The following is a 25367-nucleotide window of genomic DNA, read 5'->3' on the forward strand; positions in this document are numbered from 1 at the left end:
GCAAGCTGTAGTTCTTTAAAAGAGCGAGCCAAAATCACTAGCCCATTGATCAAGAACATATTCTTTATAATAGCTGTAACATAGAAGGGATTGTTCATAACATCATTAGTTAAAATGAGGTTTAAACCCATAAAACATTCCACTCAGGAGGGCAGGTAAAACTCAAGTAGAGCAGCAGTATTTACTGTAGTCTGGTTAGAATGGATGGAGACACCTGGAAGAAAGGATCAGCCATATAAAAGAGTCAGTATCTACAGTGGGGCCAAGCTTGGGCTAAATTGGCCCTTGTTTTAAATTTCATTGAAGAGGTTCCTTAAAATGGGTCAATTTAAACTCAGTTGTAACTTAGCCCTTTTGTAGATATTGCCTCTAAGTGGCTGATCCCTTTTTTCAGGCAGTTTCTAAACATGTCAGATGTATACAGTAAAACCAAAGGGACTGCATATTGGCACCAGTAGTTAGAGGGGGGTGGGAAGTCTGTGCTGTGTGTTACTGGCTGTTAAGAGGCTGCCAGTACAGAATTGCCGTAGGCTCGTATTGTCGAGATCAGTTTAGTTCAGTTCCACTCCCCTGATTCTAACCCCCTCCCCAGTTCCATTGGGAAGTCCAGCCCCTGACTCATCTTCTATCTGTCGCCGCTTGTTTTTCAACAGAGAATCCAGGCCAGAACCTGAACAGAGTATTTCAAGAGCTACCGAAAAGAAGAAATGGCTCGGAAGGTACGTCGCGGCCAGGTCTGTTCTCTGGTGATTGGAGTGTGATAAACTATACTTGTGTGTGGTTGTCTTAGCTTTGCACACGTTTCTCATTCTGGCCTGGAATCTGGTAAAAAAAAAAAAAAAAAAAAAAAAAAAAAAACAGCGACGTGAGTATTTCAGAAAAGAGGAGGGGGTCAGGTCAGCCGGGGAAAAAAACTAAAGAAATCCCCAGTTCCTGATGTGAAAATACAGTGAAATCTGAACTAACTGGTCTGCAAAAGGGGCTGAGTATTTGTGGTTGCTGTAGACAGGTGCCATTTACTTGCAAATGTCTGTCTTGGGTTTACTAGCTGGTGTGAGAAGATGACCACTTAGTTCAGGTGTTTAATACAGGTTGGAAAGCTGATACAAAAAAATACAATTTAAAGTCTGCAAAGGTCTGTTTAAAATACCCAGATCAAACGATTGTACCAGTGCAGTGAGCCATTGTGATAGTCACTTCCGTGTAATAAGTAACCAGGATAAAACCTTGTTCAATATCAGACTCTTCTGGTTCACTGTGTCCAGTCAGAATGCATTGTAAAGTCTCCCAGTTCAGATCTGCATGATAAGCGGGAAAGGCGAGGTTTAGTCTGGCTTTGTTCGTTCTTTCAAATGAGGCTCCCCCTCTCGGAACCACGTGTATCTCCACCATAAACACGCACTCTCTTCAAAGTGTGCTATGGGTAGAATATTAGCAGCAGCTGTGGGAGCGTAAGATTCAGGAGGTGTGAGGGGATTAGGACATACTCACCCTCTGGTTACTGTAGCCTCCCTGACTCCTGTGTCTAAAAAAACAGTGAAGACATTGAGAAAGAGTTCTAGTCAAAGTGCTTTTCGTCAAATTGAGTTTCTTTTAGCGTTTCCAACTATAAAAAAAATTGTGGCATTCAGTATACTACACAGTACAACAGTTTTTGTCCATCATTAAAATATATGCTGTCTAGTTTTCAGGTTTTGCAAAATCTATAAAAGAGGCAGAGAATATGGGTATGCATAATATATTACACAGGTGTGTAGGATTTAAAAAAAAAAAAAAAAAGAAAGTTATATTTTAATTATATAAATGGGTTTTAATACTACCATCTTTAATCTTTTAGTTCTTTTGCGCACCTCCTTCCACTGTCTCTTTTAATTGCTGATAAGGGTGTCAGTGGGGAAACGGGAGCTGGACTGATACAGAGTTAAAAGTATTTCGATCATTACAATAAACCCTTATTAAAGTATCATGGGTTGTATTGCACATCCTGAGTGTGGAGTGCGGTTCTTCCCCTCTGTCGTGCTGGACTGCAGGGCTGGTTTAGGGTTGACTTGTGTTCACTGGGTTGTTTAGCCTGTGCTGGAGTGGTAAAGCCTCTCTCCTTCTCCTGTGGCCTCACTCTCTGGTCTCTGCCCTTGCAGGGAACATTACAACCCGGATCCGAACCTCGGAGAGCGGGTCTGACGAGGCCATCAAGTCCATCCTGGAGCAAGCCAAGAGGGAGCTGCAGGTGCAGAAAACAGGTGAGACAATCAGCCTGTGAAAGAGTTCCCTGTGCAGTGCAGCCATGCCCTGGCACAAATGGAAGGCCACTGCTGTACACAGAATAGTTTTGCGTTTTTGCCGTTCTTTCCTGGGATTCTACTGCATTTAAAGTAGATTTAGCTATAAATAGCATTTAAAAGCTGCTCCCTTACCCTTTTTTGTGTGTTGGCAGTGATTATCAGATAGTAAGATAATTGTGATCTTTCAACTCTGTGGAGTTAACAGAGTTTAAGGGTTACAGCATTAATTGATTTCTCAAGACATGGGAAGACCACATAAGCCAATTGTGCCCATGTTGCAGTAAGTTTCAAAATTGTGGGTGAAAATCTGTGATTTTTGATACACCTTCTGTAAAAATAGGGAAAAATTAAAGCTCCCGTAGAACTTCAAAACAGTCCAGTCTGATCACATTTTTATAACCAGGTGTAATGGTTAATGAAAGTAGCTGTGATCTGCACTGTTCTTTCAGTTTTGTTTTGAAGATAGTTTCCTTATTTTTCTCATGCAGATTCTCTGTCATGTTACTCTACATCTGCAGGGTTTTATTGCATACTGTGAACGTCAAGATGCAGGTACATTAATCATGCTAAAGCGACACTGTACAGTACAGTCAAAGTATATGATCAGGAAAATAAATGTGCTAAAACATGCTGCTAATGTGTGGAGTTCCAGCCTCACAATTGCAGAAGTATATGGTAACCATTTAGTTAATACCAGTAAATGGTTCAGTTTATGTGTTCAGTTCACCTCTTTAATAACTCTGTACCTGTGTCTGCAGTGGAGCCCTCCCAGCCTCCTCCCCCCTCCAGCAGTGTATCAGGGGGCAGCATCGGCAGCTCTGACGAGGCTATCCGCTCAATCCTGGAGCAGGCCCGGCGTGAGATGGAGGCCCAGCAGGCTGCTTTAGAGCCTGTCCTCAAAGCCACGCCCATCTCCCAAGCCGACCTATCACTGCTGTCTCCCAAGCTGCTGACCTCTGCCTCCCTGACGGCTGTCCCCACCTTCTCCCCGCTGGCCTTGTCCCTGAAAAAGGGCCCTGGCTCCTCCTCCATCCTGGACTTCCACTCCGGAGGCTCCATCAAGAAAGAGAACGCAGAGTCGTCCATCGCAGAGCTACATGGCATCACCGACGGAGGCCCTAAGCAAGGCAAGAATGCAGAGAGCGGGCGTGGGGGCTCCTGGAGGGACCAGTGGTGGAGCACCATGCACTCCGAGAGGCGGAGCGCACCCCCTACTGGAGACGAGAGCCGCCAACAGGAGGAAAGCAAAGAGGTATGAGCTGGACTTGAGATATCCGGGAGGGGCAGTGGGTTAGTGGACTAGCCTCTATCTCTGGAGGTTTCAATTCAAGTACTGTGTAATGGGTCTGGTGGTCTAAACTTAGCCCTCGGTAGACGGTAGCTTGAGCAATCCACTTCACAAAATGAAAATCAAGCACTTCTTTTTAGGGCAATGTAGGGAAATGCTTATGCTTTATGTTCTATCCCTGTTGTGTGGACTATTTTGTAAACTCCAAAATTCATTACAGAAATGAAAAGCCAACAGTATTATAGGCAGTAGCCCCAGATGATGGAAGTCGGATTATTTCAAACAAACTTTATAAATGAAAAGAATAGAGTTCATTTGCAGGGGATAGTTCACTAGCTGCTACAGTACTGACAAGATGAAACAAATGCTTTTTCGAGAACTGTAATCTTTATTATTTGTCTCGAATCATGTGCCCGTCATTGTGGCGCATGTAGATAACAAGGTTATTAAGCACGTCTGCAGATCCTTATACTCCTTGCACATTGCGCAGTGACACATTCTATAGATTAATGGCAGAATGTTACACTTCAGAAAGAGTTCACAATTAATCAAAACCGTAATAAATCTTGAAGATCTCTTTTATTTATCCAGTCTAACAGACCGAGTAAAATGAATATGTGCTTCAGTGGTGAAGGCAGGTAACCAAGACCTTTGTCTGCTGGCCCTGACTGAGTGTCGGTTGAACCCTGGCCGATCTGTCAGCACCAGGTGACTTTACTGAAAGACAATCCCAGTATAATTCATTTCATAGTTTTAAATAAACAAAAATGGGCATATACTGTAATGTAAACTTCTGAGGTTTTCACAAAACTCATAAGGAGACATCATAAATTGTAGGAATGAGGACCAACTATTGTATTAGGTAATATGCTTTTAAAGTACAATGTGTTATTTTAGTTAGCGTATACATTAACACAACTCTTTCAGCCACAGGAACGCCTCTGAAAAGACTCTTAAAAAGTGGTTTAAGAAATGACCATTGGTAATGTGCAACTGTAATTTTTGCCCCTCTGCAATTGTAGCAACAGTGAATTTGTAAATGAAAAAATTCTCTGCAAAATTGTTTTAAGGAAAGGGCTCCCGAGTGGCGCATCTGATAAAGGCACTCTACTGTGCAGGATGCGCCCTATAGCTTGGAGATCACCGGTTCGAATCCAAGCTATGCCACTGCTGATCGTGGACGGGAGTTCCCAGGGAGCGGCACACAATTGGCGAAGCGCTGCCCGGGCGGGAAAGGGGTTAGGTCGGCTGGGGAATCCTTGGTTCACCGCACACCAGCGACCCCTGTGGCTGGCCGGGCGCCTGCGGGCCGGCCTGTACGTAATTCAGAACTGTGCGATTCTCCGACGCTGCAAGTTCAGAATATGGCTGCACGGCAGGCTTGCAGAGCGAAAAAAGCGAGCTGCTAAGGGCACTCGTTTTGGCGGTGAGCCAGGTCGAATAATAACTGGACATTCCAAATTAGGAGAAAAATTGGAAAATGAAAAAAATAATTGTTTAAAAAAAATTGCTTTAAGAAGTCTTCTTAGAAGCGGACCTGCTGTTGAAAAAGAGGACATTTGCCGGGAACACGCGTTATAGGACATTGAACAGGTAAAAGATGAAAAATTCGTAATGCGATCCCTTCAGTGATAAATCCCCCTTTGGAAAGCGTGGTTGCTGACTGGTTGCCTGTCTTGTGTTCCTGTTCCTGTTGTTGTTAGAAGCCCCCCCGGCTGGCAGGGTCCTCGACCGCCCCCTCCTCCTCTTCAGACTACTGGAAGGACTGGCCCAGCGCCGAGTCTCCCTACTCCCAGGGCTCAGAGCTGAGCATGCAGGGAGCCAGCCGCAGCGAGACCCCCCAGAGCAGCCCCCTGCCCTCCTCCCCGCTGCTGCCCCTCGGCAAGCCTGCCAAGCCGGCCGTGCCCCCGCTCACCCCTGAGCAGTACGAGTTCTACATGTACCAGGAGGTGGACACGCTGGAGCTCACCAGGCAGGTCAAGGACAAGTTGGCCAAGAACGGCATCTGCCAGCGCATCTTCGGAGAAAAGGTCAGGGCCCGTGCTCACCACAGAGTGACTGGACAGCAAGGGGGAGTGCAGGGCTGGAAACTCAACACTAGCAGAGCTACTGAGAGTTTCTAACCCTGGGAAGGTCTTACACAGAGAGCACTTGGTTCAGTAGAGGTTGAACATGACGACGTGGCTGAAATGTTTTCTTTGTCTTACAGCACAATGGTTTGTGTGCTTGCTTTGTTCATGTGGATTCCACTGAGGGCTAATTTGAGACCACCAAACTCTTTACACTTAGGCCTTGCTGATGATGTGTTCTTATCTTATTGGTTGTAAATTGGTTGCATGGGCTTGATTGAATCTGCCCAAAGTATCCTCTTTGCTCCATGAGTGTAGAGAGGTCCAGATCTCTGAATTTCAAGCGTGTATTTTCAGAAGATTAGCATGTAGCGAGCAAGCATGCTGGAAAGCTGTGTGTGTTTGTGCTGACGGTGTCTCCTCTCCCCTTGCAGGTTCTGGGTCTGTCTCAGGGGAGTGTGAGTGATATGCTGTCCCGGCCCAAGCCCTGGAGCAAGCTGACCCAGAAAGGTCGGGAGCCCTTCATCCGCATGCAGCTGTGGCTCAATGGGGAGCTTGGCCAGAATGTGCTCCCCCTGCAGGGCCAGCCGCAAGGTAAGAGCAGCAGAATAAACACAAAGAAAACAGCAGCCAGAAACGACTCGAGAATACTCACAGGCCCCATCAGGTCAACGTCTGAGTCTGATTTATGTTTTACTAGTTAATAGGGGTGTGCTGATACTTGTATTTTCAGAGTAAATGCCTTCAAGTAGAATTTGTCTGCAGGGATTAAATAAATCAAAACATACCTATTTATTAATATGTTTGGTTTCAAAACAAGAAAAGCTTTAATTGACCCCCAGTCAATGACAGTTCACTTCCGTGTTGAGTGTTTTGAAAGACGATTGGAAGCGAATTTTCCTCTGACATTTTTACTGCCGTACCGAGTCTGTAAACAGGCAAAGAAAATATGTTGCAAAACTACCAAATGCAACTGATTTGCCACCATAAACCAAACATGAGCTGCTGCTGTGGAAGCTGCGATATGTATTTCTTTACCCTGGATTAGAAAAAGGGTCCCATGTTGTTGTTCCATGTGCCAGATAGTGGGGAAAAATGTATGTCACATTTCCATTTTCACACGTCTGTATCTGGTTTTTAAGAATCGCTCAATTCAATTGTAATGATAAGGATGTTATTTATTGCAAGTTACTGAGTACGTCAGAACCTGGCAATACGATGGAGGCAGACGTGTGATTATTTACAGCCATGGCGGAGGATAAACACTATGTATTACTGACTTACTGCTGTTTGTCGTCTGTTTTAATGTAGTTATTTAACACATTGATTATAGCTAATAGTGTAGCAGTTTGTTCTCTATGCACTGGGACTGTGTAGTGATGCGGTGGAGGTATCTTTCCAGTAGCCCCCCGTATTGCCTTTCTCAATCCGTTTATTATAAGACACAGACCAGGGATGGATAAAAGCTTACAATCACGGCCGTTGAGTTTAGTTTAATCTCCGCTCCCAAAATGCAATTGAGCTGCTGCTGCTCTGCCTCTATCCGGAGTAGGTTTCTCCAGCTGTGTGTCTCCTAGTCCCCGGGGAGTCTGGGCTGCCTGTCTGTTTGTCTAGCAATCCCAGCACCATTCATCACTGCCTTGCTGCAGAGAGCAGCCGCCTCACCAGGAACAAAACCACCCAATCAGACCCCGTACCGTCCCAGTAACACAACACAAGGGGAAGGAGGGAGGCCTGCCGCTGCGTTAGAGGGGGCTTCATGGTACTGCATTGTTCTTCATATTTGATACAGCTGGTGTTACTGAAGTGTTCTGCTTTCACTGTTCTTGTGGAAGTTCTACCCAACTGTGAACAGAGTTTATAGAGGGGCAGTGCAACTATAGGTCCATAAGGAGTTTCTCTTTCACATTGTTGTTTACCCATTTCTACTGATACTTTACTAGTTAAAAAGGTTCATTTATAGTTTATAACATTATTGTTTAGGTTGTGAATATCACATTATATTCTTCTTAAGATAATCTTTCAACGCTTTCAACGATACCATATGTTTCTTCATTATGTGCTGCTGTTTATCAATTCCGCTTATTCCAGCAGAATTCTGTACAGTAGAAAATCACTTATATATGTTTCCACCAAGCAAACTTTAATGTGAAACATTTTAATGGAAGACAAGCTGTGTGTTGTCATTTAAAAATAAATACATTATAAAGCAGTTAATCTTTAAACAATTTGAACGGTGTAGCGTTGTAATTTCACCCATGAGACACCAGGGGGCGTAGCGCTGTAGCTTTCCTTTAACATGCAGCCGGATGGTTCAACACTGAAGCCCTTTCCATTGCAGTAGGATATAGGGATTGCTGCACAAGTGCAAGTTCTGCCTAGTTCAGTATCGCAATCCCGCATTAATTGTCACTGCCTTATGGGAACAGGGAACGAGTCGCCTCGGCTAAAAATAAATCCTGGGTTTTTGAGCACGTGTCATGTGCTTCAAAGGGCAGTCGCGCTTGTGGAAGTGCCCTATTGTTCTGCAGTGTGGGGAAGCTGCTGAGCATTGAAGTGATACAGTCCAGTGCAGTCCAGTTTACACACGCAGAGCACAGTTCCTGTCAAATAAAGCCTTTTGTTTAATCACTGAATAAACGTTACCACTTTTTTTTTTTAATCCCCCCCAGGTATGAAATCCACGGAGTTCATGATATAGTGCAGGCGGTCGTACATAGGAGTATCACATTTTACATTCACCTTATATATAGAAAACCGCTTCTCTAATTGTGATGAAACATGATGTTAACGTTATTTTGGTTCCCACAATACACCATTCATTTCAGTCAGAGCACCAGTATTGTTAAATGATCTGGATACACTGCAATGTTTAAAGGAAACATTTTCTTTCTCTTAGTGAGCAATCTTGAGCAAAAGTTGGAAACAAATTAAAATTTCTACAGTTGAGTTACCTATGATGTGTGAATTATCTCAAAAGAATCAGGATCGTCTTTTTTCAGGTTATTAACATCGCAATACTGTACATTCTGCTGTATGTAATTCTTAAAGCATTGTTTTCTAACCATAGTGCTCAAACACCCAGTCTAGTTACTAAACCAGGAATTGACCCTTTGCGGTCCATTTATTCAGCGCTTGTCAGGCGCGTCAGGTCCAATTTATTTTCACACGCACTGTTTATTTTACACGCGCTGTTTAAAAGTAATTTTATTCACAGTTAAACAGGTTTAAAAGGCCACTGCATATCAACAGGACACTCAGTACCGCATCTCCAGCCGAGCCCCAGCCCTTGTTCACTGTATTTATCACATACCTCTTCATAGTCGTGCATACTGATAAATCATCTCCTGATCACTCGTTTTATCACCAAACTCCTCAGTAATGCGATCCAAGTCATTATTTTATTACTATAACATCTCAAAAAGCTCTGCAGATGTCTGTGATATTCTTTGAGCGCTGGATGCGGAAGCAGCTGTCTTGTTTGGTTTTTTCGGCATCTGTCGGTCTCACTGGGCCATTCAGTGGTTTTTCTCTGCTTTTTCCAGAGAAAAAACGTCTAGAGACCCATGCTTGACGTCTTTTTGATGATGTCGGACAGGGTCTGGCATCGGACCGGAAAGGAAAAATTGTAATGTCAGACCTGGTCCGACATAGGACCGCAAAGGGTTAAATATTTGTTTTAAACATTTCCCAGTGTACATAAGATTTACAGCTAGCCTCTACGCTTTGTATCGGTGTTTACTACAGCGCTCGCTCACTAGACTGCAGTACAGATTAAAGCATTACAAAAGGACAACTGTTCGAAACAAACTATGATTAGAGTTAAAGAAACTGAACGGTCCCACGCAGTCCCAGGGAACCAGGATCCACGTGGCCACCCTAATTACAGCCCTGGATTGTTTCAGCTGGGACGCAGTTCACTACCCTGTTCAGTTCAGGCAGATAGTGCTTCTGATGTTCTGACCCACTCTTTATCAAAACCAGTGCCAGCGCTTTCAGAGGGTCCTCATAACTGCAATAAAATCGAGAGTGTATTGTATTCTAGCGAAATGCAATCCGAAAAGAGACTAGGAGTGTATGATTTAAAGTTTGGTGAAGATTGGTTCAAAATCAAGGCAGTTCTCGTGTTCACCGTGTAGAGTGTGACAGACGCATAGGCACAATCAGCACATAAGGGTTTTTGCATTAGGACTAATGCTTGTCATTGAATTTATTAGGTTTCTTTTAGTTACAAATTTAGCACTGTTTAGCATTTTAATAGTTATGGATGAAGATTGAGAGAAAGAGAAATGCAGGAATGCTATAGCTGGTTCTGTTCAGCTGGAGACAGGATGAAAGAAAAGCTAGCTGTGTTTGGGGAGGAGCAGTGCGAGCTAGGCCTGTACAGCAGGAGAGGTAAGGAGAGGACTAATGAAGGAGGCTGAGTGCTCCTATGCAAATGCACACAGCAGAGTAGGGAGCAGGGGGCTGGGTGAGCGTGGGGCATCCCTGGGGCTTCGTGGAGATGTTGTAATCAATTACCCCATCATAACGCTGATGTATGATAATTACTGAGCTCTCCTCCCGAGACAGCGCAGCATTTGGCCGCAACGCTCTTCCCTCGCGCTCCACTGCCTGATTAATATGCAAATAATCGGCTGATTACATGATGAATGCTGAAAAGGAGCCGGCCCATAACGCAAGCAGTGGAGCGGGAGCATGATGAATTGCTTTTACTGCCTGTCCTACATTAAGTACCCTTTCTCTGTAATTTTTATCACAAATTAGGAAAAGCAATATATATATATAGATTATGTTTTTTTTTTTTTTTAAGGATTTGAATTAATAGCTTTTAAAATCTGTAGCTTAAAAAAAAATAAAAAATCAATGTCAGCTTGCCTAATACAGTCTGGCAAGAATTTAAAAGGACATTATGTTCTTGTGATGGGTTTAATTCACTGCTCTTAATAGATAGCTCTGCTAACAATTCAAGTGCCTTTTAAAAGGGTACCATGGATGAGGAAACTGGGAGCTGGCCAAATGTGTTTTAAGTAAAAAGTAGGCAGGATTTGAATGGTTTTGATGGATTATCTCATTTGCAGTAATGAATTAACATGTTTTCCATTCATTTGGTAAACAGGGAACACACTGGGCTGGTTTCAGCAACATTTTGTTTCCATGTCAGTTTGGTGGTGTTCATTTTCTATTGAACGTTGTTTTGAGGGGGCTGCTGGCTGGCACAGCAAACTTGTTCACTTTTATATATGGGTTTGAATCTAGTTACTCTGATCACTTAAGTTGGAGCTTCAAAGAACCCAGATGACAAAACTGCAGTTGTCGATCTCTGTCTAATAGAGGCTCAGGACTGAATTGCAGGAGGGGGGAGTTCAGGTTAGGATTGAGGTGTCCGTGCCATTACCTTCACATTCAATGATAGCTGAGTTCACAGTAATGACAGTGCTGTGCTCTTAAGTTCCCTTCTGCCACGAAGACAAAAAGCACCTCAATCCTGACCTGATCACCCTCTGCCTGCCATTCAGTCCTGGGCTTCTCTCAAGCAGAGACTAGCCAATTGCACTAAATGTATGCCATTGTTGTGATGTGGACTTCTTTGTAAGCTGCAGTAGGCTGATACCATGACAAGCGTCCTATCGCGCAGTGTTTTGTGATGAGTTACCCTAATGTCCATTTAGTCCTGGGTTTAAAGATCAAAACGCAATTGACTTGAGGCTTCAGCCGGACTTGAATCCAGATTTTTGCGAAGGCATGAGAAAGCTAGCGAATCAGCCTTCCTCCAGTTGTAATAATGGCTTTGTCTTAAGATTTTGCAAGAAGGTCATTTTATTTTTGCACAGTACTGACCCTTACAATATATATATTTTTTATTCTTGGCAGGATGAATGGATGTCACTAACTCATCATTTCAGGATTGAGATGCTGTGATTAAATAAACCAAAGCAGCCTCTCCCTTAGGTCTTGACGTGATTGAAAACCGCTGCAGGTAGTTTGTTAAAAGTGTGATGAGACTTCCTGCCCCCTCATCGGTCTGCTTTAGTGGTTTCTCTTGAATGCCAGCAGTAGCGGGCGAGATCTGAGGTATTGTGCCCCAAGGTAACCAGCGCATTCCTTCAACAAAAACACACAAACAAGAGGTCAGTCTTAGTTTTCCTATTCAGCAGTGTTTTTCTTAGAGGGAGTGTAAGAATATTTGTGTTTTGTAAAGTGTAGGTAGCGTGCTGTACGATTTTTCTAACCTACAAACGCGTTCCCCTGCTTTCTGACATTGTTTCAGTATGTTCGCCTGTACTGAGCACGTGCGTTGGATTGATCATGCATAAAATGCAGGGCCAGGGGAAGGGATTAGATGCACAGCACTTTAGTGGAAGCATCTGGACCGTGCTGTTGTGAGCTGGCATGGAAAGCACTTTGTAATTGCATTCCTATGGGGAGGATTTCCTATAAGAGGTGTCACTGCGCAGAAGCTTTGAAACTAGGCTTTTAACTCATTTTGGATCTCTTTAGGGTAACAGATTTACAGTTTGCTTTGTAAACACCAGAAACTGAATCAGTGCTTTCTCAGTGTGAAAATCCACAAACTTGTGCAACGCTCGTGTGTTGTTCCTCTTAGACTCTTATAAATGTACCTTATTGACATCTAAAGTAACTCAACACATTATATAGAATGCAGTTCGTATATTCTTTTTGGTTTTTAATCAGTACTGTTCTGAATCAGATTATATTTGTGACCTGTCTTGTAATTATTGCACTTCTTGGTGCATAGAATGGTGCAAGTGTCTGAGTTTCACACAGTAAAACAGGTGTTGCATCAACACTATCATGCCAGGTTATTGGTGAAAAGTCAACATTTTTGCTCAGTCTTAAGTATTATTAATAGACATTCAGCTGTATGGTATAAAATAATAAAGGGAAGAGAGTAATTCATAAAGGTAATTCCTCTTTAAACAAATACAGAGCAGTATTTTTCAGCAAGTAACGTACAGTAGTGCTGACTTCAATACAGGATGGATGGATACCACTGCAGTATATTTTTTGCTCCCAGTATAACCAGTAGCATTCATGTTTTTTTTTTGTTTTTTTTTCACCCCCAAGCGGTTGTGTTGTGGGTGGTTGGCAGGCACGGTGTCAGAGGGCAACCTGTCATTTCAGCTCCAGCCCTCGCGCCTCTCGCCTCGCCGGCAGCAAAAATGTCACCAGCCGGGAATCCCTCCTGCTGCAGATACAAACTGACTGGCCCCCTCCCAGCTGTTTCCATTAACACAGCGGGAGATGATCGCAAGTGACAGCAGCCCGGACTGCTCACTTGAAAGCTGCAGCCAGCCTGCATACAGAGAGGTGAAGCACAGAGAGCGAGTCCTCAGGACTACAGTGCACCCTGTGAGCCTGAGCAAATACAGGGCCCTTGGAAGAGGACAGAGTTGAAAGACAATTCATTTGTGAAATGATTGTCTGCATTCAGGCTAATAGAGACATGCTTCAGTCCTGTGCTGTGGATTCAAATCCAGCCTTAGCAAATATGCTATTTTAATTTGTAAATATAATCATTAATATGTATTCTGTTATGTACAGTAAAAGTTGCATCTCCCTGATACAAGTCAAGGTAAAGAGCTTGATAGTAGGCACTTGGCTGGCAAGACTGGGGCATCTCCAAGGTAATGAGTAGCTTATGTGGTCCATTCTGGGGATTTTCAACCCCAACTTCCCTCAAGGAATTTTACCAGTATAACGTTTCACATTTCCTGTGTTAAACTGGCAATGAATTGATGTGTTGTACTGTCCATCTACCTCTACTACAGGACGTTTGGGAAAAAAAAATACATGTTGGTACAGTCTGATGTTATTAAACTTTTATAAGTGTAGCTGCATGCTGTTGGGCTGCGTTGAGTTTGGGTTTGGACTAGGGTCCCCTGCTTCTTTTTATTGAATTGGATTAAGCAGTCGCAGGGGATCGCTAGCAGCATCGAGCAGCCCCTCCCCCAGCAGACAGCCTGACCTTGCTGCAGGTTAAAGGACGCGGCTCCCCGGCTCCACCACACAGCAGTCTGTGCCGTCCCTGACAGGCAGCCTGAGCAAGATGGATGGCCTGCTAGAGCCCCTCTCTGCTGGGCTGGCCCAGTCTCTCACCGTGGGCCGCATTCGCAAGCAGCAGGGCAGCCTGCACCGAGACTGCAGCACCTCGGCAAACAGCCGTACAGCTCATTCACTTATGAGGTGGTGATGCATCTGTCTGCTTGTGAAAATGTGTAGATTAATGCACCTACCTGAACCCTGGAAGATTCATTGCTTGTTTGAGGGGGTGTGTTTCTTGATCTCTTGTGTAGGTCGGTGTGTTCTATCTATAGCTCTGCCTGTGTCTCTCCATCTACATAACCACTTGACTTTTAGGGAGCTGAGCTAAAGCACCGCTTTATTTAATTGGAAAATCATTTGGTAACTTTTTTTAAATGCATTGATCACTTTACAGATTAATGTAAACTGAACTTACACTATATAACAACTTAGAATGTGATCGGATATTGCAATTTATCATTTTGATCATCAGTTGTTATTTTCTGTGTCCTTTAAAAGGATTCTGTTATGGGAGGGGGGTGGGTCTTGTTTCATATGGGGGAACAATAGCCCTCGTGTGTTAAACCCTGTATACTATATAGCTGCTATATAGAGCCGTGCATTAGTAAGTCTATGTGATCGAAGCAAAGACTTGTACAGTATTTAATGTACAGTAATACCGCTCTCCATTGTGCAGTCACCTGTCCAGTTCTAGCTATCGGAGATACAGCTCTGTGCAGAGACCTGCTCTTCCCCAAACTGTGTCACAAGCTTGTCTCTCGGGGATTAGCCATGACGATTAAACACTCAATAGTACAGAATTTAGAAATGTAATAAATTCAGTGACAAACGTTTCGACTCATTGTCTTCAGAATGATGTGATTGTCATTGAATTTATTGATTTTCTTTTGGCTCCCAGGTCGCTTGCTTGTGTCTTTCCAAGAAATATTTTCTCAATAACTGTACAGTTACACACGTTCGCTGTTAAAGTAATCTCTGTAGGAAGCAACACAATTCCAATATATTCTGTAGCAAATTCAATCCTAGCAAGTTGATGCAATAGATTAAAATGTCTATTAAGAACAATAAAAGGACAAAATACAGCAATAAACTGGTTAAGAAAGATTTTCATTAGGTGACAATGTGAAGCACAGTGAAATATAACCAGAGACACCAGACTGTCCGGCTTTTCTGATGGGGGTAGTTTGGCAGAGAGCTGATGGTAACTTGCGGCAGCAGCTTCTGTGCTAACAATATCATTATATCACTTTTAAGGCAATGTTTAGGGGCAAGCCAAGTGAAGCGCTTATTTAACTCATTGGTAAATCAAGTGTACCATAGTTCTGTTTTTTTTAAATGTATCTCCAATTCGCAGTAAAAACAAAACTTAAAACAGTTGAATCCCCTGCAATCAAATACCCTAAAATGAATAATTTTCATCATAAAATATCATATTCTCTGTCCTTTACAACTGAAAGATCTTTGTGTTCTGGGACAGTTCCAGTAATCAGTATTGCATTCCCCCTCTGACGCTAGTCCCTTGTCTGCTTTTTTCCAGAGAGCACTCCCAAGACATCAGCAAGCTGCAGCCCAGCGCCTGAGTCTCCCCTGAGCTCGGGAGGGGAGTCCATGAAGAGCCTGGGAGAGACGGCCCCCCAGCCCCCTGCCCCGGAGCCCAGCGAGCCATCTGAGTCCCAGCCTGGCACGCCACTGCCCGCCCCTGGACACTCCGGACTCGGCATCCAGGAGATGGTGGCCATGTCCCCCGAGCTGGACACCTATGTCATCACCAAGAAGGTCAAAGAGGTGCTGACCGACAACAACCTGGGTGAGTGCACTCCTCCAGCTCTGTGCATCTCACCTGCTCTTTCAACAGCCTGGGTGAGTGCACTCCTCCAGCTCTGTGCATCTCACCTGCTCTTTCAACAGCCTGGGTGAGTGCACTCCTCCAGCTCTGTGCCTCTCACCTGCTCTTTCAGCAGCCTGGGTGAGTGCACTCCTCCAGCTCTGTGCCTCTCACCTGCTCTTTCAGCAGCCTGGGTGAGTGCACTCCTCCAGCTCTGTGCATCTCACCTGCTCTTTCAGCAGCCTGGGTGAGTGCACTCCTCCAGCTCTGTGCATCTCACCTGCTTTTATAAGGGTACTTCGCTAGCAACTAGTGAGAAAAAGAAAGATTGTAAACTTGTTTTTTGATAATCAATTAACAAAAATGTGTGCATAGTACAGTCCTCTTTCTGGACCCCCGTTATCATGAATTCCCAGAGCTCTGTACGTTGCCTGTACTGTACTTCCACAGAAAACAGAGTTAATTGTATCAACTTTTATTTTGAAGTGCACAGTTTCCACCTTGAGTGTTTGTTGTATGCACGGTGAGGCCTGTGTTCTTGTATATAATATGCGTTGATGTGGATTAAGAAAGACTAAGCAAGTACCAATAAACATTTTAAGGTTGAGGTTTTTTTTTAAGTGGCTGTGCCCTGTTGGTTCGAAACACACCATAAGTATTGCATCGAGCCAGTCTGTGATAATGAAATACATACAGTTGTTAACAAGGCACTTCACTGCAAAATTCCAGGTCCATTATCACCCAGTAATATAATCCACACATCTGTGGTTCACTATAATTAAACCTTTACTGTCTGCTGGCTCCCAGTGCACTGGCATTTCCCTTTAGCCTTTTTTGGATGTGACTCAAGATTGGAAGTGCTGGGAGGTTTATCAGCGGAAGAGAAGTCATTCTCTTGCTTTTTCCTCATGTGGTAGACGATTTGCGACCCGTAATTCCTCTTGACACAGGCTGTGGCTCTTTTGTTTCCGTCCCTCTTCGATAAGGTATGCAGAGTCTTTAGACAGTATCAGCAGTGTTGGCTGTTTGGTGAATGCAGTGTACGTTTAGGTTAAAAAGTTGAGTGTATTATTGGTATTGGAGATCTGGTGCAGTTTGGGCAAAAGGACCATGAAGCGAGGGACTGTGCAAAATGATTTCTGTTATAATAAGAGACACTCGACACACACAACATATTAACTATTATAAGTCACAAAAAACTAAGAGTGTACTCTGAAGCTACTATTAAACATAAAAGTGTTGTTTTTTTAATTTTAGAATTGTGTTCTGTGCACTGCATGGCATTTCTGCACAAGATAAGATGTACAGGAATTTTGACAGATCCTTAACAGTGATTGGCTTATTTTATAGTTGAAACGTTTGTCATTGAATTTATGAATTTAGGTTTTTTGTTAGTATTTCTGAAAGTGATTTCTCTCAATACATTAGAAGATAATGTGCCTAGCTGTGTTTGAAAGAGTTTGTTTTAAAAAAGAAACAACATAGTAATCTGAGAGGGGGGCATGCGTTTCTTTGTTGCGATTGTGTTGGTCTGGCAGCCGCAGGGGGTCTGTGTTGCTTGATTCCTCTCGCTCGTGTTTCTTACTAACCCAGGACCCCCCCCCCCCCACCCCCCCCCCACCCCGTGTGTGTGCTTAGCAGCCCAAGGAGAGATGCTGCTTCAAAAGCAGAGGGCTTGGTGAGGGCTGACCCCGAACACTCACAATGGAACAAAGCACTGTAAATACTCTTGCATCTTCTTGTATAAACCCTGACTGTACATGCTTTTGGAATAGGCCTGGTTGGTAATTCTGTATGTAAAAGGATCGCTGTAAGAAACATGGCTGCTGTGATCTTTAGGGAGTGTCTCCAAAGCTTCTCTAATGTAATCTCTTGTTGTGACACCAGAGATAACGGTTGTGGCATTGTTTAAAGAAATGGATTTCACGTCAGTGATGGTATCGGGTCACTCCAGACCCAAGAGGACCCAATTGTTGGGAGGTGTTCTTCTCTTCATTGGGGTTGACCCTCATGTGTGGAGACCTCTGTTCCAGGGCTAGTGTTGTGTGCCTACAAAAGAGGAGCTGTGTAACTCATGCCAGTGGTGAGAACGTCTGAAACTTAAAAAAAAAAAAAAAAAAAAAAAAAAGACCATTTTAACTGCCTTCTAGTACAGTTTTCTCCATGGGGGGCGTGACCTCGACAGCAGCATTAGTATTACACTTGTTTCAAGTGTGTTCCACCAGTTACAATGCTGTTGTGTTTAATTACAATTAGTCACAGGTATGCTGCAGTAATTACAGGTGTACTTATAATTACACTAAAAACAGCAACAGCTCCACATATTCGCATGTTTACTCTATATAAATAAGTAATCACAGATGCAAACACACAAACATACTAGATTTCTCCAACAAATGGGCTCGTCCAAAAGTGGGTGAAAATACAAGAATAATGATCGACACGTAAGTGAACTGTAAATGATCAGTGATATTGTGATTACAATTACATAGGTGTGCAGAAGTTCAGTTTACATTTACAGTAGAATTACAATTAAATACGAATTGCACAAACCCAATTGTAATTGGCCCCAGGTCTGCGGTTCAGTATGTTTCGTTTGTGTTGGTTCTGGGCTCCTCCAGTTAAAGCAGTAGCATGCTGAAGTAAGGCCATGCAGAGATGTTGAACTGCCGATACAAACCGATTGTAACAAGAACTTCAAAAGAGCTGAAGGTGGGATCTTGTATCAGATTGTGTAGTTTAGTCTGTGTTGGAACCTGACGGAGGTGCACAACACTGCCACCCTGTGGTTTACAGTGGTTACGCCAATATTTCGTTTGCACTGTATGGTGTCCCTACCAGGACAAACTGTTACTGCATTTTTATACAGCAGGCATTGCTGTCATATATGAAAAATGGCTACCTTCTGATCTGGTTTAGAAACTGTTTGTTGTGATCATTTTTTTTCTTCAAATAGGTTTTGTCTGGGCTTGGATATAATCAGTATCAAATTATTACCTTCCTGAGGAATACCTGTTCAAGCGGACGGGTAAAGTTAACACTATAGCTCACTTCTTTCCTACATTGCAGGTAGTAGGATCCCGCAATTGCCATTTACTTGCCTTTTATACTGCAGTTAGGAAACAAAGGCTGGTATTCAATTAAATAATACAGCAGCCATAGTATTTACCTATTCTGTAGCCATGTGTGCTTTAAAACGTCTTGCCATGCTTGCTGACACAGCTGCGTATGGGCGTCTGCCTCCTGAAGTTTCATTGAATCAAACCATAGAAATGGGAAGTAGCACAGGACATAAAGCACTGCTGTGTATTTTGATTGAATCGACCTGTAGGTCGGATCCTATTGCCTGCGATGCCGGAAATGAACAGACAGAAGACAGTACACCTGATCAAAGTGAAACGAAAGTCTAGGAAAGGCTTGTGATAGTGTTGCTGTTTTAAGCCTTTGTCACTCCCATACCTCAGAAACGATGAGTGTTTGAGTTGTGGACGATGGCTTTGTTTATTACACCACAAAGCCAGCCTTGCAACCCATCCCACTGCTGCGTTGGCACGGGCCCTCCCTGCGGCCTGCAAGGCACTCTCAACCCCTTTTGAGCTGCAAAGTGTTTGGGCACAACGAAGGGTTAACACCCCCTATCCTTTTGTGCTTGTGTTCTGCAGGGCAGCGGCTGTTTGGGGAGACCATCCTAGGCCTGACCCAGGGCTCTGTCTCGGACCTCCTGGCCCGACCCAAGCCCTGGCACAAGCTGAGCCTGAAGGGGAGGGAGCCCTTTGTGCGCATGCAGCTCTGGCTAAGTGACCCGCACAACGTCGAGAAGCTCATGGACATGAAGCGCATGGAGAAGAAAGGTAACCCTCCCCCTCCCTGACCTGCCCTGCCCTGCCCTGCCTGCGTGGCCAGCCCCCTGCCCACTGTCCCACCCACTGAGGGAGGCCACTGCCTCAACACTCAGTGCAGTGACACAGCTCAGAAACTCCTGCTCAGGTTTCATACTGTTTGTTACCTTTCTGTCAGTCATGTTGCTGTGCATCACTGTCCAGTTGTGGCTGCCTGTCTGTGTCCGTCTGTCTCTCTGTCCATCCGTCTGCCTGTCGCAATCTCTGGAAATGAATCGGTAGGGGTAAAAAAAATTTGAACCTCATTATTTGTCTCAGTCAAATGTTTTAACACTCATGGTCTGAAGCAGGTAATAGGTAATTTAATGGGGAGCTCTCTCTTTAACTCTCCGTAGATTTGCAGTACAAGTTATACTTTTGTTTTCCAGCTCATTTAATTGAAGAATATTCCAATATTTTAGATTTCAATTTTGAAAGAATATGTAAACATGAAAAACTCGTTCCAGGACTAGACAGTCCTCTAGATTCTTACCCGACACACTGTGACCGGCATCAGATTTACTTCTGAAGCTGCCAAGTTTGTGTTCCTGACTGAACAAGAGTTCTGCTCCTTTGAAAGTCAATGAATTGGAATTGATATTTTAGATAATAATTTTAAAGCTGCTTTCATTTGAAGCCAATTTAATTTAGACTAACAGTGACTTCAGTTGAAGTAATTTGTTGCCACTGTGAGAAGCTAATCTTAACAGAGTGCTGCTAATTGCAGTTTTGATCAATGATGTGTTGGAATTGATTTAAAAATGGAATTGGAATTGAAAAACAGGAATTGATTCTGTTTTATGAAATACAGAGTGTGGAGGGTAGACGGAAAGCATCATTTGAATATACTGTAACTCCTTTTAGATTGATGTGGATAAAAACCTGTTAGTACCAATTCATTGAGTGGGTTGGAATACGACAGCTGCTAGTGCTTGGTTAATATGTGAAATGCCTAAATAGATAAGGCCCCTCATCTTCATACTGTATCTAGAGTATTTTAACAAGCATTCCCTGTGATGCCAGTCTTGACAGTCAGCCACCTTCTTTCTGAAAGGGTAGAATCAGGAACAAATGTGCCACCCAGTTATAGTCCTACTGTGTTAGTCAATGGATATTATCTGAAGTATCACTAGGATGGATTGCTTAATTTAATTGTTGGTATGTATGGACAGTTCTATCCAGGGTTACAATATTCCGTTATCAAGGGTTATTCTGTATTCTCTATTTAATCATTTTCTGACTCCCATCCCTTGGGATACGTTTGTGGGATGCAGCGTGTAAATCAAGTCCGCTGTCTAGAAAACCAATAGAAATTACTCACGTGCACTTCCAGCTCACTGATAAAATGTAGCTGTTCAACTCCAGGTGATAAAGCTGTGTGTTGTTTGTGGCATGTTTAGGGAGCGATTGATGTTTTGATCAGAAAAATGAGAGAAGAGCACCATCTGCTGGCAGGCAGAAGAAACGCTCTGTTTTAAATGTAGAGATGCTGCTCAGTGGTGTGCTTTGCAGGGGGCATGCAGATGATGCATTGTATTTGATTGGCCTGCTTAAGGAATATGAATGAAATAAAGAATCTCAATATGGTCCTGATAAAGTATAATAAAGCACATTGAAAACATTGTAAAGCATAGAGAAGTATTATAAATCCCAGAGAGATAAGGTAAACTCTGATAAATGCATAGTATAACCAAGGAAACCTATGGGGAAATCTGCAGAATTACCAGCACTACAAGTTTACTACCATCTCTGACCAGTACTCTTCATTGCAAGAATTTCCAGCTGAGGTGCACTTTGTGTTCTGAATTGTAATAAAATACAGTAAAACCTGCCAAGGGCGACCACTCATAGGAGTAAGCAAAAGCGGTCGCTTGTAAGAGGTGGTCTCTCTTCAAAGGTCAGCTGTAAAATGGGCACTTTTACAATGTACAGAAAGGCTACTGTTACCAATGTTTCCTGTAAGATGTTAATCGCGTGCTTCTAAAGGCATCCCACTAGTCCTTGCTTAGTTTTTTTGTGCGTGTTCTATGTAAAATTTGTGTGGTTTAAGTCTACAGTACATTGACTCATAATCGGCAAGGATTTCTGCCTTCAGCCAGAACAGGTTTTGGATTTGTGTTTTTCCTGGTAGCAGCTTCTGTAGTGTATTGTTTAACACGTTGCTCCAGGGTAAGAAACACTTTGGGTTTGCTTTTTTTTATTTTTCCCTTCCATGTTGACTTCTTTTAGCTTTAAACTGTAATTTACAGTAGTGTGGTGTACACCTTTCGTTTCAACACGTTCACATTTTTCTTTCAAGTTCCTGTTTGTTTAACTTCATGTTCCGGTTCATGTTGAGTGTGGGAGTAAAATGTGGTCGCTGGTCACAGATGACAGGTGGCCGCTCTTCACAGTTAAATTATAGGAGGAAAACGATCCGTGGCCTCTGCAAGTGGTCGCTTGTGACAGGTGGTGTCTGAGGCAGGTTTTACTGTACAGGGTCTACAAGAGGGAGGATGCAAAATGGAGAAAAGACCACAAATGTTTTACAGTGGAAGTTGTGTGTTAATGGAACCACCGCAGAGTATGTTTGCAAAACTAACTTGTTATTGTCACATTCTTATGTTTTGCAAGTGTCGGCTTTGTAGGCTCATAATGCTACATGCACTGAAAACTGAAGTTGTTTAAAGGTGTTGGTGTAATTGAAAAAATTAATGCAAATTAAGAAAAAATTATAAAGAGAGGGCCTACATAGGATTTGATACACAAGAATTGTACCCACTAAAAATGTGCCACAAAATTCCCATCTTACAGATCCTTGCCCTTTGACTGTCTTTTCATGTCTTTAAACTAGTACGTTTTTGTATTGTATTATAACTCGGTGTTGCCCCCTTGTGTCCCCACAGCATACATGAAGCGGCGCCACAGCTCTGTGAGTGACAGTCAGCCGAGTGACAGCAACCTGGCCGGCCTGGACTACAGCCAGGGGGCCAGTCCCCAGCATCAGCAGCACCACCTCAAGAAGCCCCGTGTGGTCCTGGCACCAGAGGAGAAAGAGGCCCTGAAACGAGCCTACCAGCAGAAACCATACCCCTCCCCCAAAACCATCGAGGAGCTTGCGAGCCAACTCAACCTCAAGACCAGCACCGTCATTAACTGGTTCCACAACTACAGGTGAGCAGGGACTGTAGAGCGTTAGCACCCTGACTCACACTGCCAGTCTCGGAGCTGGGACTGTAGAGCGTTAGCACCCTGACTCACACTGCCAGTCTCGCTGCTGGCACTCTGTAGAGCGTTAGCACCCTGACTCACACTGCCATTCTCGCTGCTGGCACTCTGTAGAGCGTTAGCACCCTGACTCACACTGCCAGTCTCGGAGCTGTGACTCTGTAGAGCGTTAGCACCCTGACTCACACTGCCAGTCTCGGAGCTGGGACTCTGTAGAGCGTTAGCACCCTAATTCGCACTGCCAGTCTTGCTGCTGGCACTCTGTAGAGCGTTAGCACCCTGACTCACACTGCCAGTCTCGGAGCTGGGACTCTGTAGAGCGTTAGCACCCTGACTCACACTGCCAATCTCGGAGCTGGGGTCTACATACCTACTTCAAGTGTGGAAGTGTAATGGCAGGGTTGCTTTCACTCAAGATGAAGTGCAATAAAAGTCTAGCCAACTAAACAGCAAGGTGCTTGTGAGGATGTCATTGAGCCGAGACACTTACAGAAGTTCAGTCAATGTGCACGCGAGTGATGCACCACGCCAGAGGTTCTCAAGCTGGAGTTCGCAGAAAGGATTCAGGGGGTCACGACACATCCACATCGCAAGCAGGCCGAATCGTTCTTTATTGACTTTTATACCTGTGAATATTTTGTAGAGAGCTGCGTTTAGAAAGTCTGATTCAGTGTAATACATTTTTATGTTAAAAACCTACATAGAAATATATCTGTAATACATTAGTAGATGGGTCGAAGCAGTCATAAATACCACTTGTCCAATTTTAACTAAACTTCTTATTCTACAGGACGATTAGAAAGTGTACCACATGAGATATGGTGTGTTGATTTGGTAAACTTACTTTCTAATCACCCTGTATAATATTCTGTTCATACTGTTGCTATGCGTCCACCTTTTGGTTATCTGTAAATTTGAATTCGACGTCTGTTGCTGACATGCTTGTTTTGTCTTTGCTGTGTGCAGGTCCCGGATCCGCAGAGAACTGTTTATTGAGGAGATCCAGGCTGGCAATCAGACAGCAGGGGGCGAGAGCGGCTCTCCCTCAGCGCGGGGCTGCAAGGCGGGGGGAGAGGGGGACAGCTGCGACGGCACTGAGTCCGACGGCACAGTGGAGGGTCGGCCAGGGGGCTCCCTCGGTCCGGAGGAGTACGGGGGGGCCTCAGAGGGGGAGGGGGCTGACCCCAGGGAGGAGGGGGGGCCCGAGACCCCTGCACGCTCCCCCACCTCCCAGGACGCCACTACCTCAGCCTCCAGCGCGCCAGGCACCAGTGGCCACAAGGGCAGCGCCATCCAGAGCGTATTCAGCTTCCCCGACACAGCGACAGCCACCGCAAGGAATCCTAGGGACAGCAGCCTGCGCAAGAAGAAAGCAGCCAACCTGAACAACATCATCCACCGCTTGGAGAAAGCAGCCAGCCGCGAGGAGCCATCCGAGTGGGAGTTCTGAAGCTCGCTAGGGTTGTTAGCGGGTTTTTTGTTTGTTTTTTTTGCCGCAGCCCGGCAGTTCAAGAGAAGAAAAAGCAAAAGGTCATTTTGGATTCCTGGGTGGGATTCTACTTGGACCTCATCTGGTTTTATTCTCAAAAGCACTTACTAAAGCCCTGCTGGCCACAGGGCCCAAACACCATAGGCCAATGGTGCAAAAAATATATATAAGAAGAAACAAAAAGAAAAGGAGAACCAGAGACTTAAAGGAGCATTAAAACCCAGGAGTCTGCGCAGTTTCAAAAGGACGAAAACTTTTTTAAATTTTTTTTTCAGAGGTATTTAACCCTCTCAAAGTGTTTTTAATACCGTCTCCTGAGTGAATTATTTTCACGCTGTCAAGCTGAATAACTGTTACAACTTTTGCCTTGTGCGTGTGTGTGTGTGTGTGTGTGTGTGTGTGTGTGTGTGTGTGTGTGTTTGTGTGTGTGTGTGTGTAATTTGGGTCCTTTTTTTGTGCTCGGATGTAAGCACGAAAAACTAAAGAAGACAATTCCAGAGCAAGTCCCGAGCATTAAACAAGGAATGGGAGGGGTGTGGAACAGGAGTCTCTACACCCCCCCGCCCCCCACCTCCTTCCTCTCCTTCAGATTTTTTTTTTCCTGAAACAGCCATCTGATGGCTCCGGAGTTCCATCACACTATAACGACTTTTGAGAAAAAAAAACGAAAATAAGAACAGGAACAACAAAAAAAAAAAAAGAAAAAATGACATTTTGTAGCTGTTTGGTTGCCACTAAGAGATTGCACAGTCGGCCGACTCTAAACACACTAGTTTGGATTCCTAGATATTTTGGGGGAGGGGGGGGTTGCTGTTTTCAACTTTTGAAAGGAAAAAAAGAAGACACGTTTAATTTCACTTATTTTCTAACAAAAAAAAAATTATATATCAAAAATGTCAGGAAAAAAAAAAAAAAAAAACTTGTGGTAGCCGATCTAGTGTGTTTTTTTTTTTTTTTCTCTTGTGGAATAGAATTCTTGAGTAGTGCACATTTCGTTTCATAGCTTTAACTGACTTCTAGGTCTTTGGAGGGCCTGTGAGGGGTTTGTTTAATACACTCCATTATAGGTCAAAATCAGGAAGCATGGCGTAAAAACAAACAAAAGAAGATTAGCGTCTACGTCTTTTTGAAACCTGCTTTTTAACCTCTAACCACAAAGCACGCAGTTCAGACCTCATACCCGGGTGGTGTGGGGCACAGGTTTAAAAGTGCTGCTGTGGGGGCTTGTTTTTAGGCTTGTGTGTGTGCATCACAAAAAAATA

At 43.9% G+C, this 25367-nt stretch overlaps 1 protein-coding gene across 1 annotated transcript in view; it reads left to right on the plus strand.

Moving 5' to 3' along the window:
- The window catches only part of cux1a (cut-like homeobox 1a), a gene marked incomplete at its 5' end in the record, with an annotated part of 66356 nt that extends 41388 nt beyond the window's left edge, over positions 1–24968 (plus strand). Inside the window, 9 exons of the mRNA XM_041240918.1 lie at positions 654–719; positions 2139–2240; positions 3041–3534; positions 5274–5600; positions 6074–6233; positions 15244–15513; positions 19194–19382; positions 22295–22562; positions 23583–24968. Of these exons, the coding sequence (XP_041096852.1) occupies positions 654–719; positions 2139–2240; positions 3041–3534; positions 5274–5600; positions 6074–6233; positions 15244–15513; positions 19194–19382; positions 22295–22562; positions 23583–24066 (2360 nt within the window). The remainder of the gene's footprint in view (positions 1–653; positions 720–2138; positions 2241–3040; positions 3535–5273; positions 5601–6073; positions 6234–15243; positions 15514–19193; positions 19383–22294; positions 22563–23582) is intronic.
- Between the last annotated feature and the right edge of the window lie 399 nt (positions 24969–25367).

Source organism: Polyodon spathula, unplaced genomic scaffold, assembly GCF_017654505.1.
Source record: "Polyodon spathula isolate WHYD16114869_AA unplaced genomic scaffold, ASM1765450v1 scaffolds_726, whole genome shotgun sequence".
NCBI lineage: Eukaryota > Metazoa > Chordata > Actinopteri > Acipenseriformes > Polyodontidae > Polyodon > Polyodon spathula.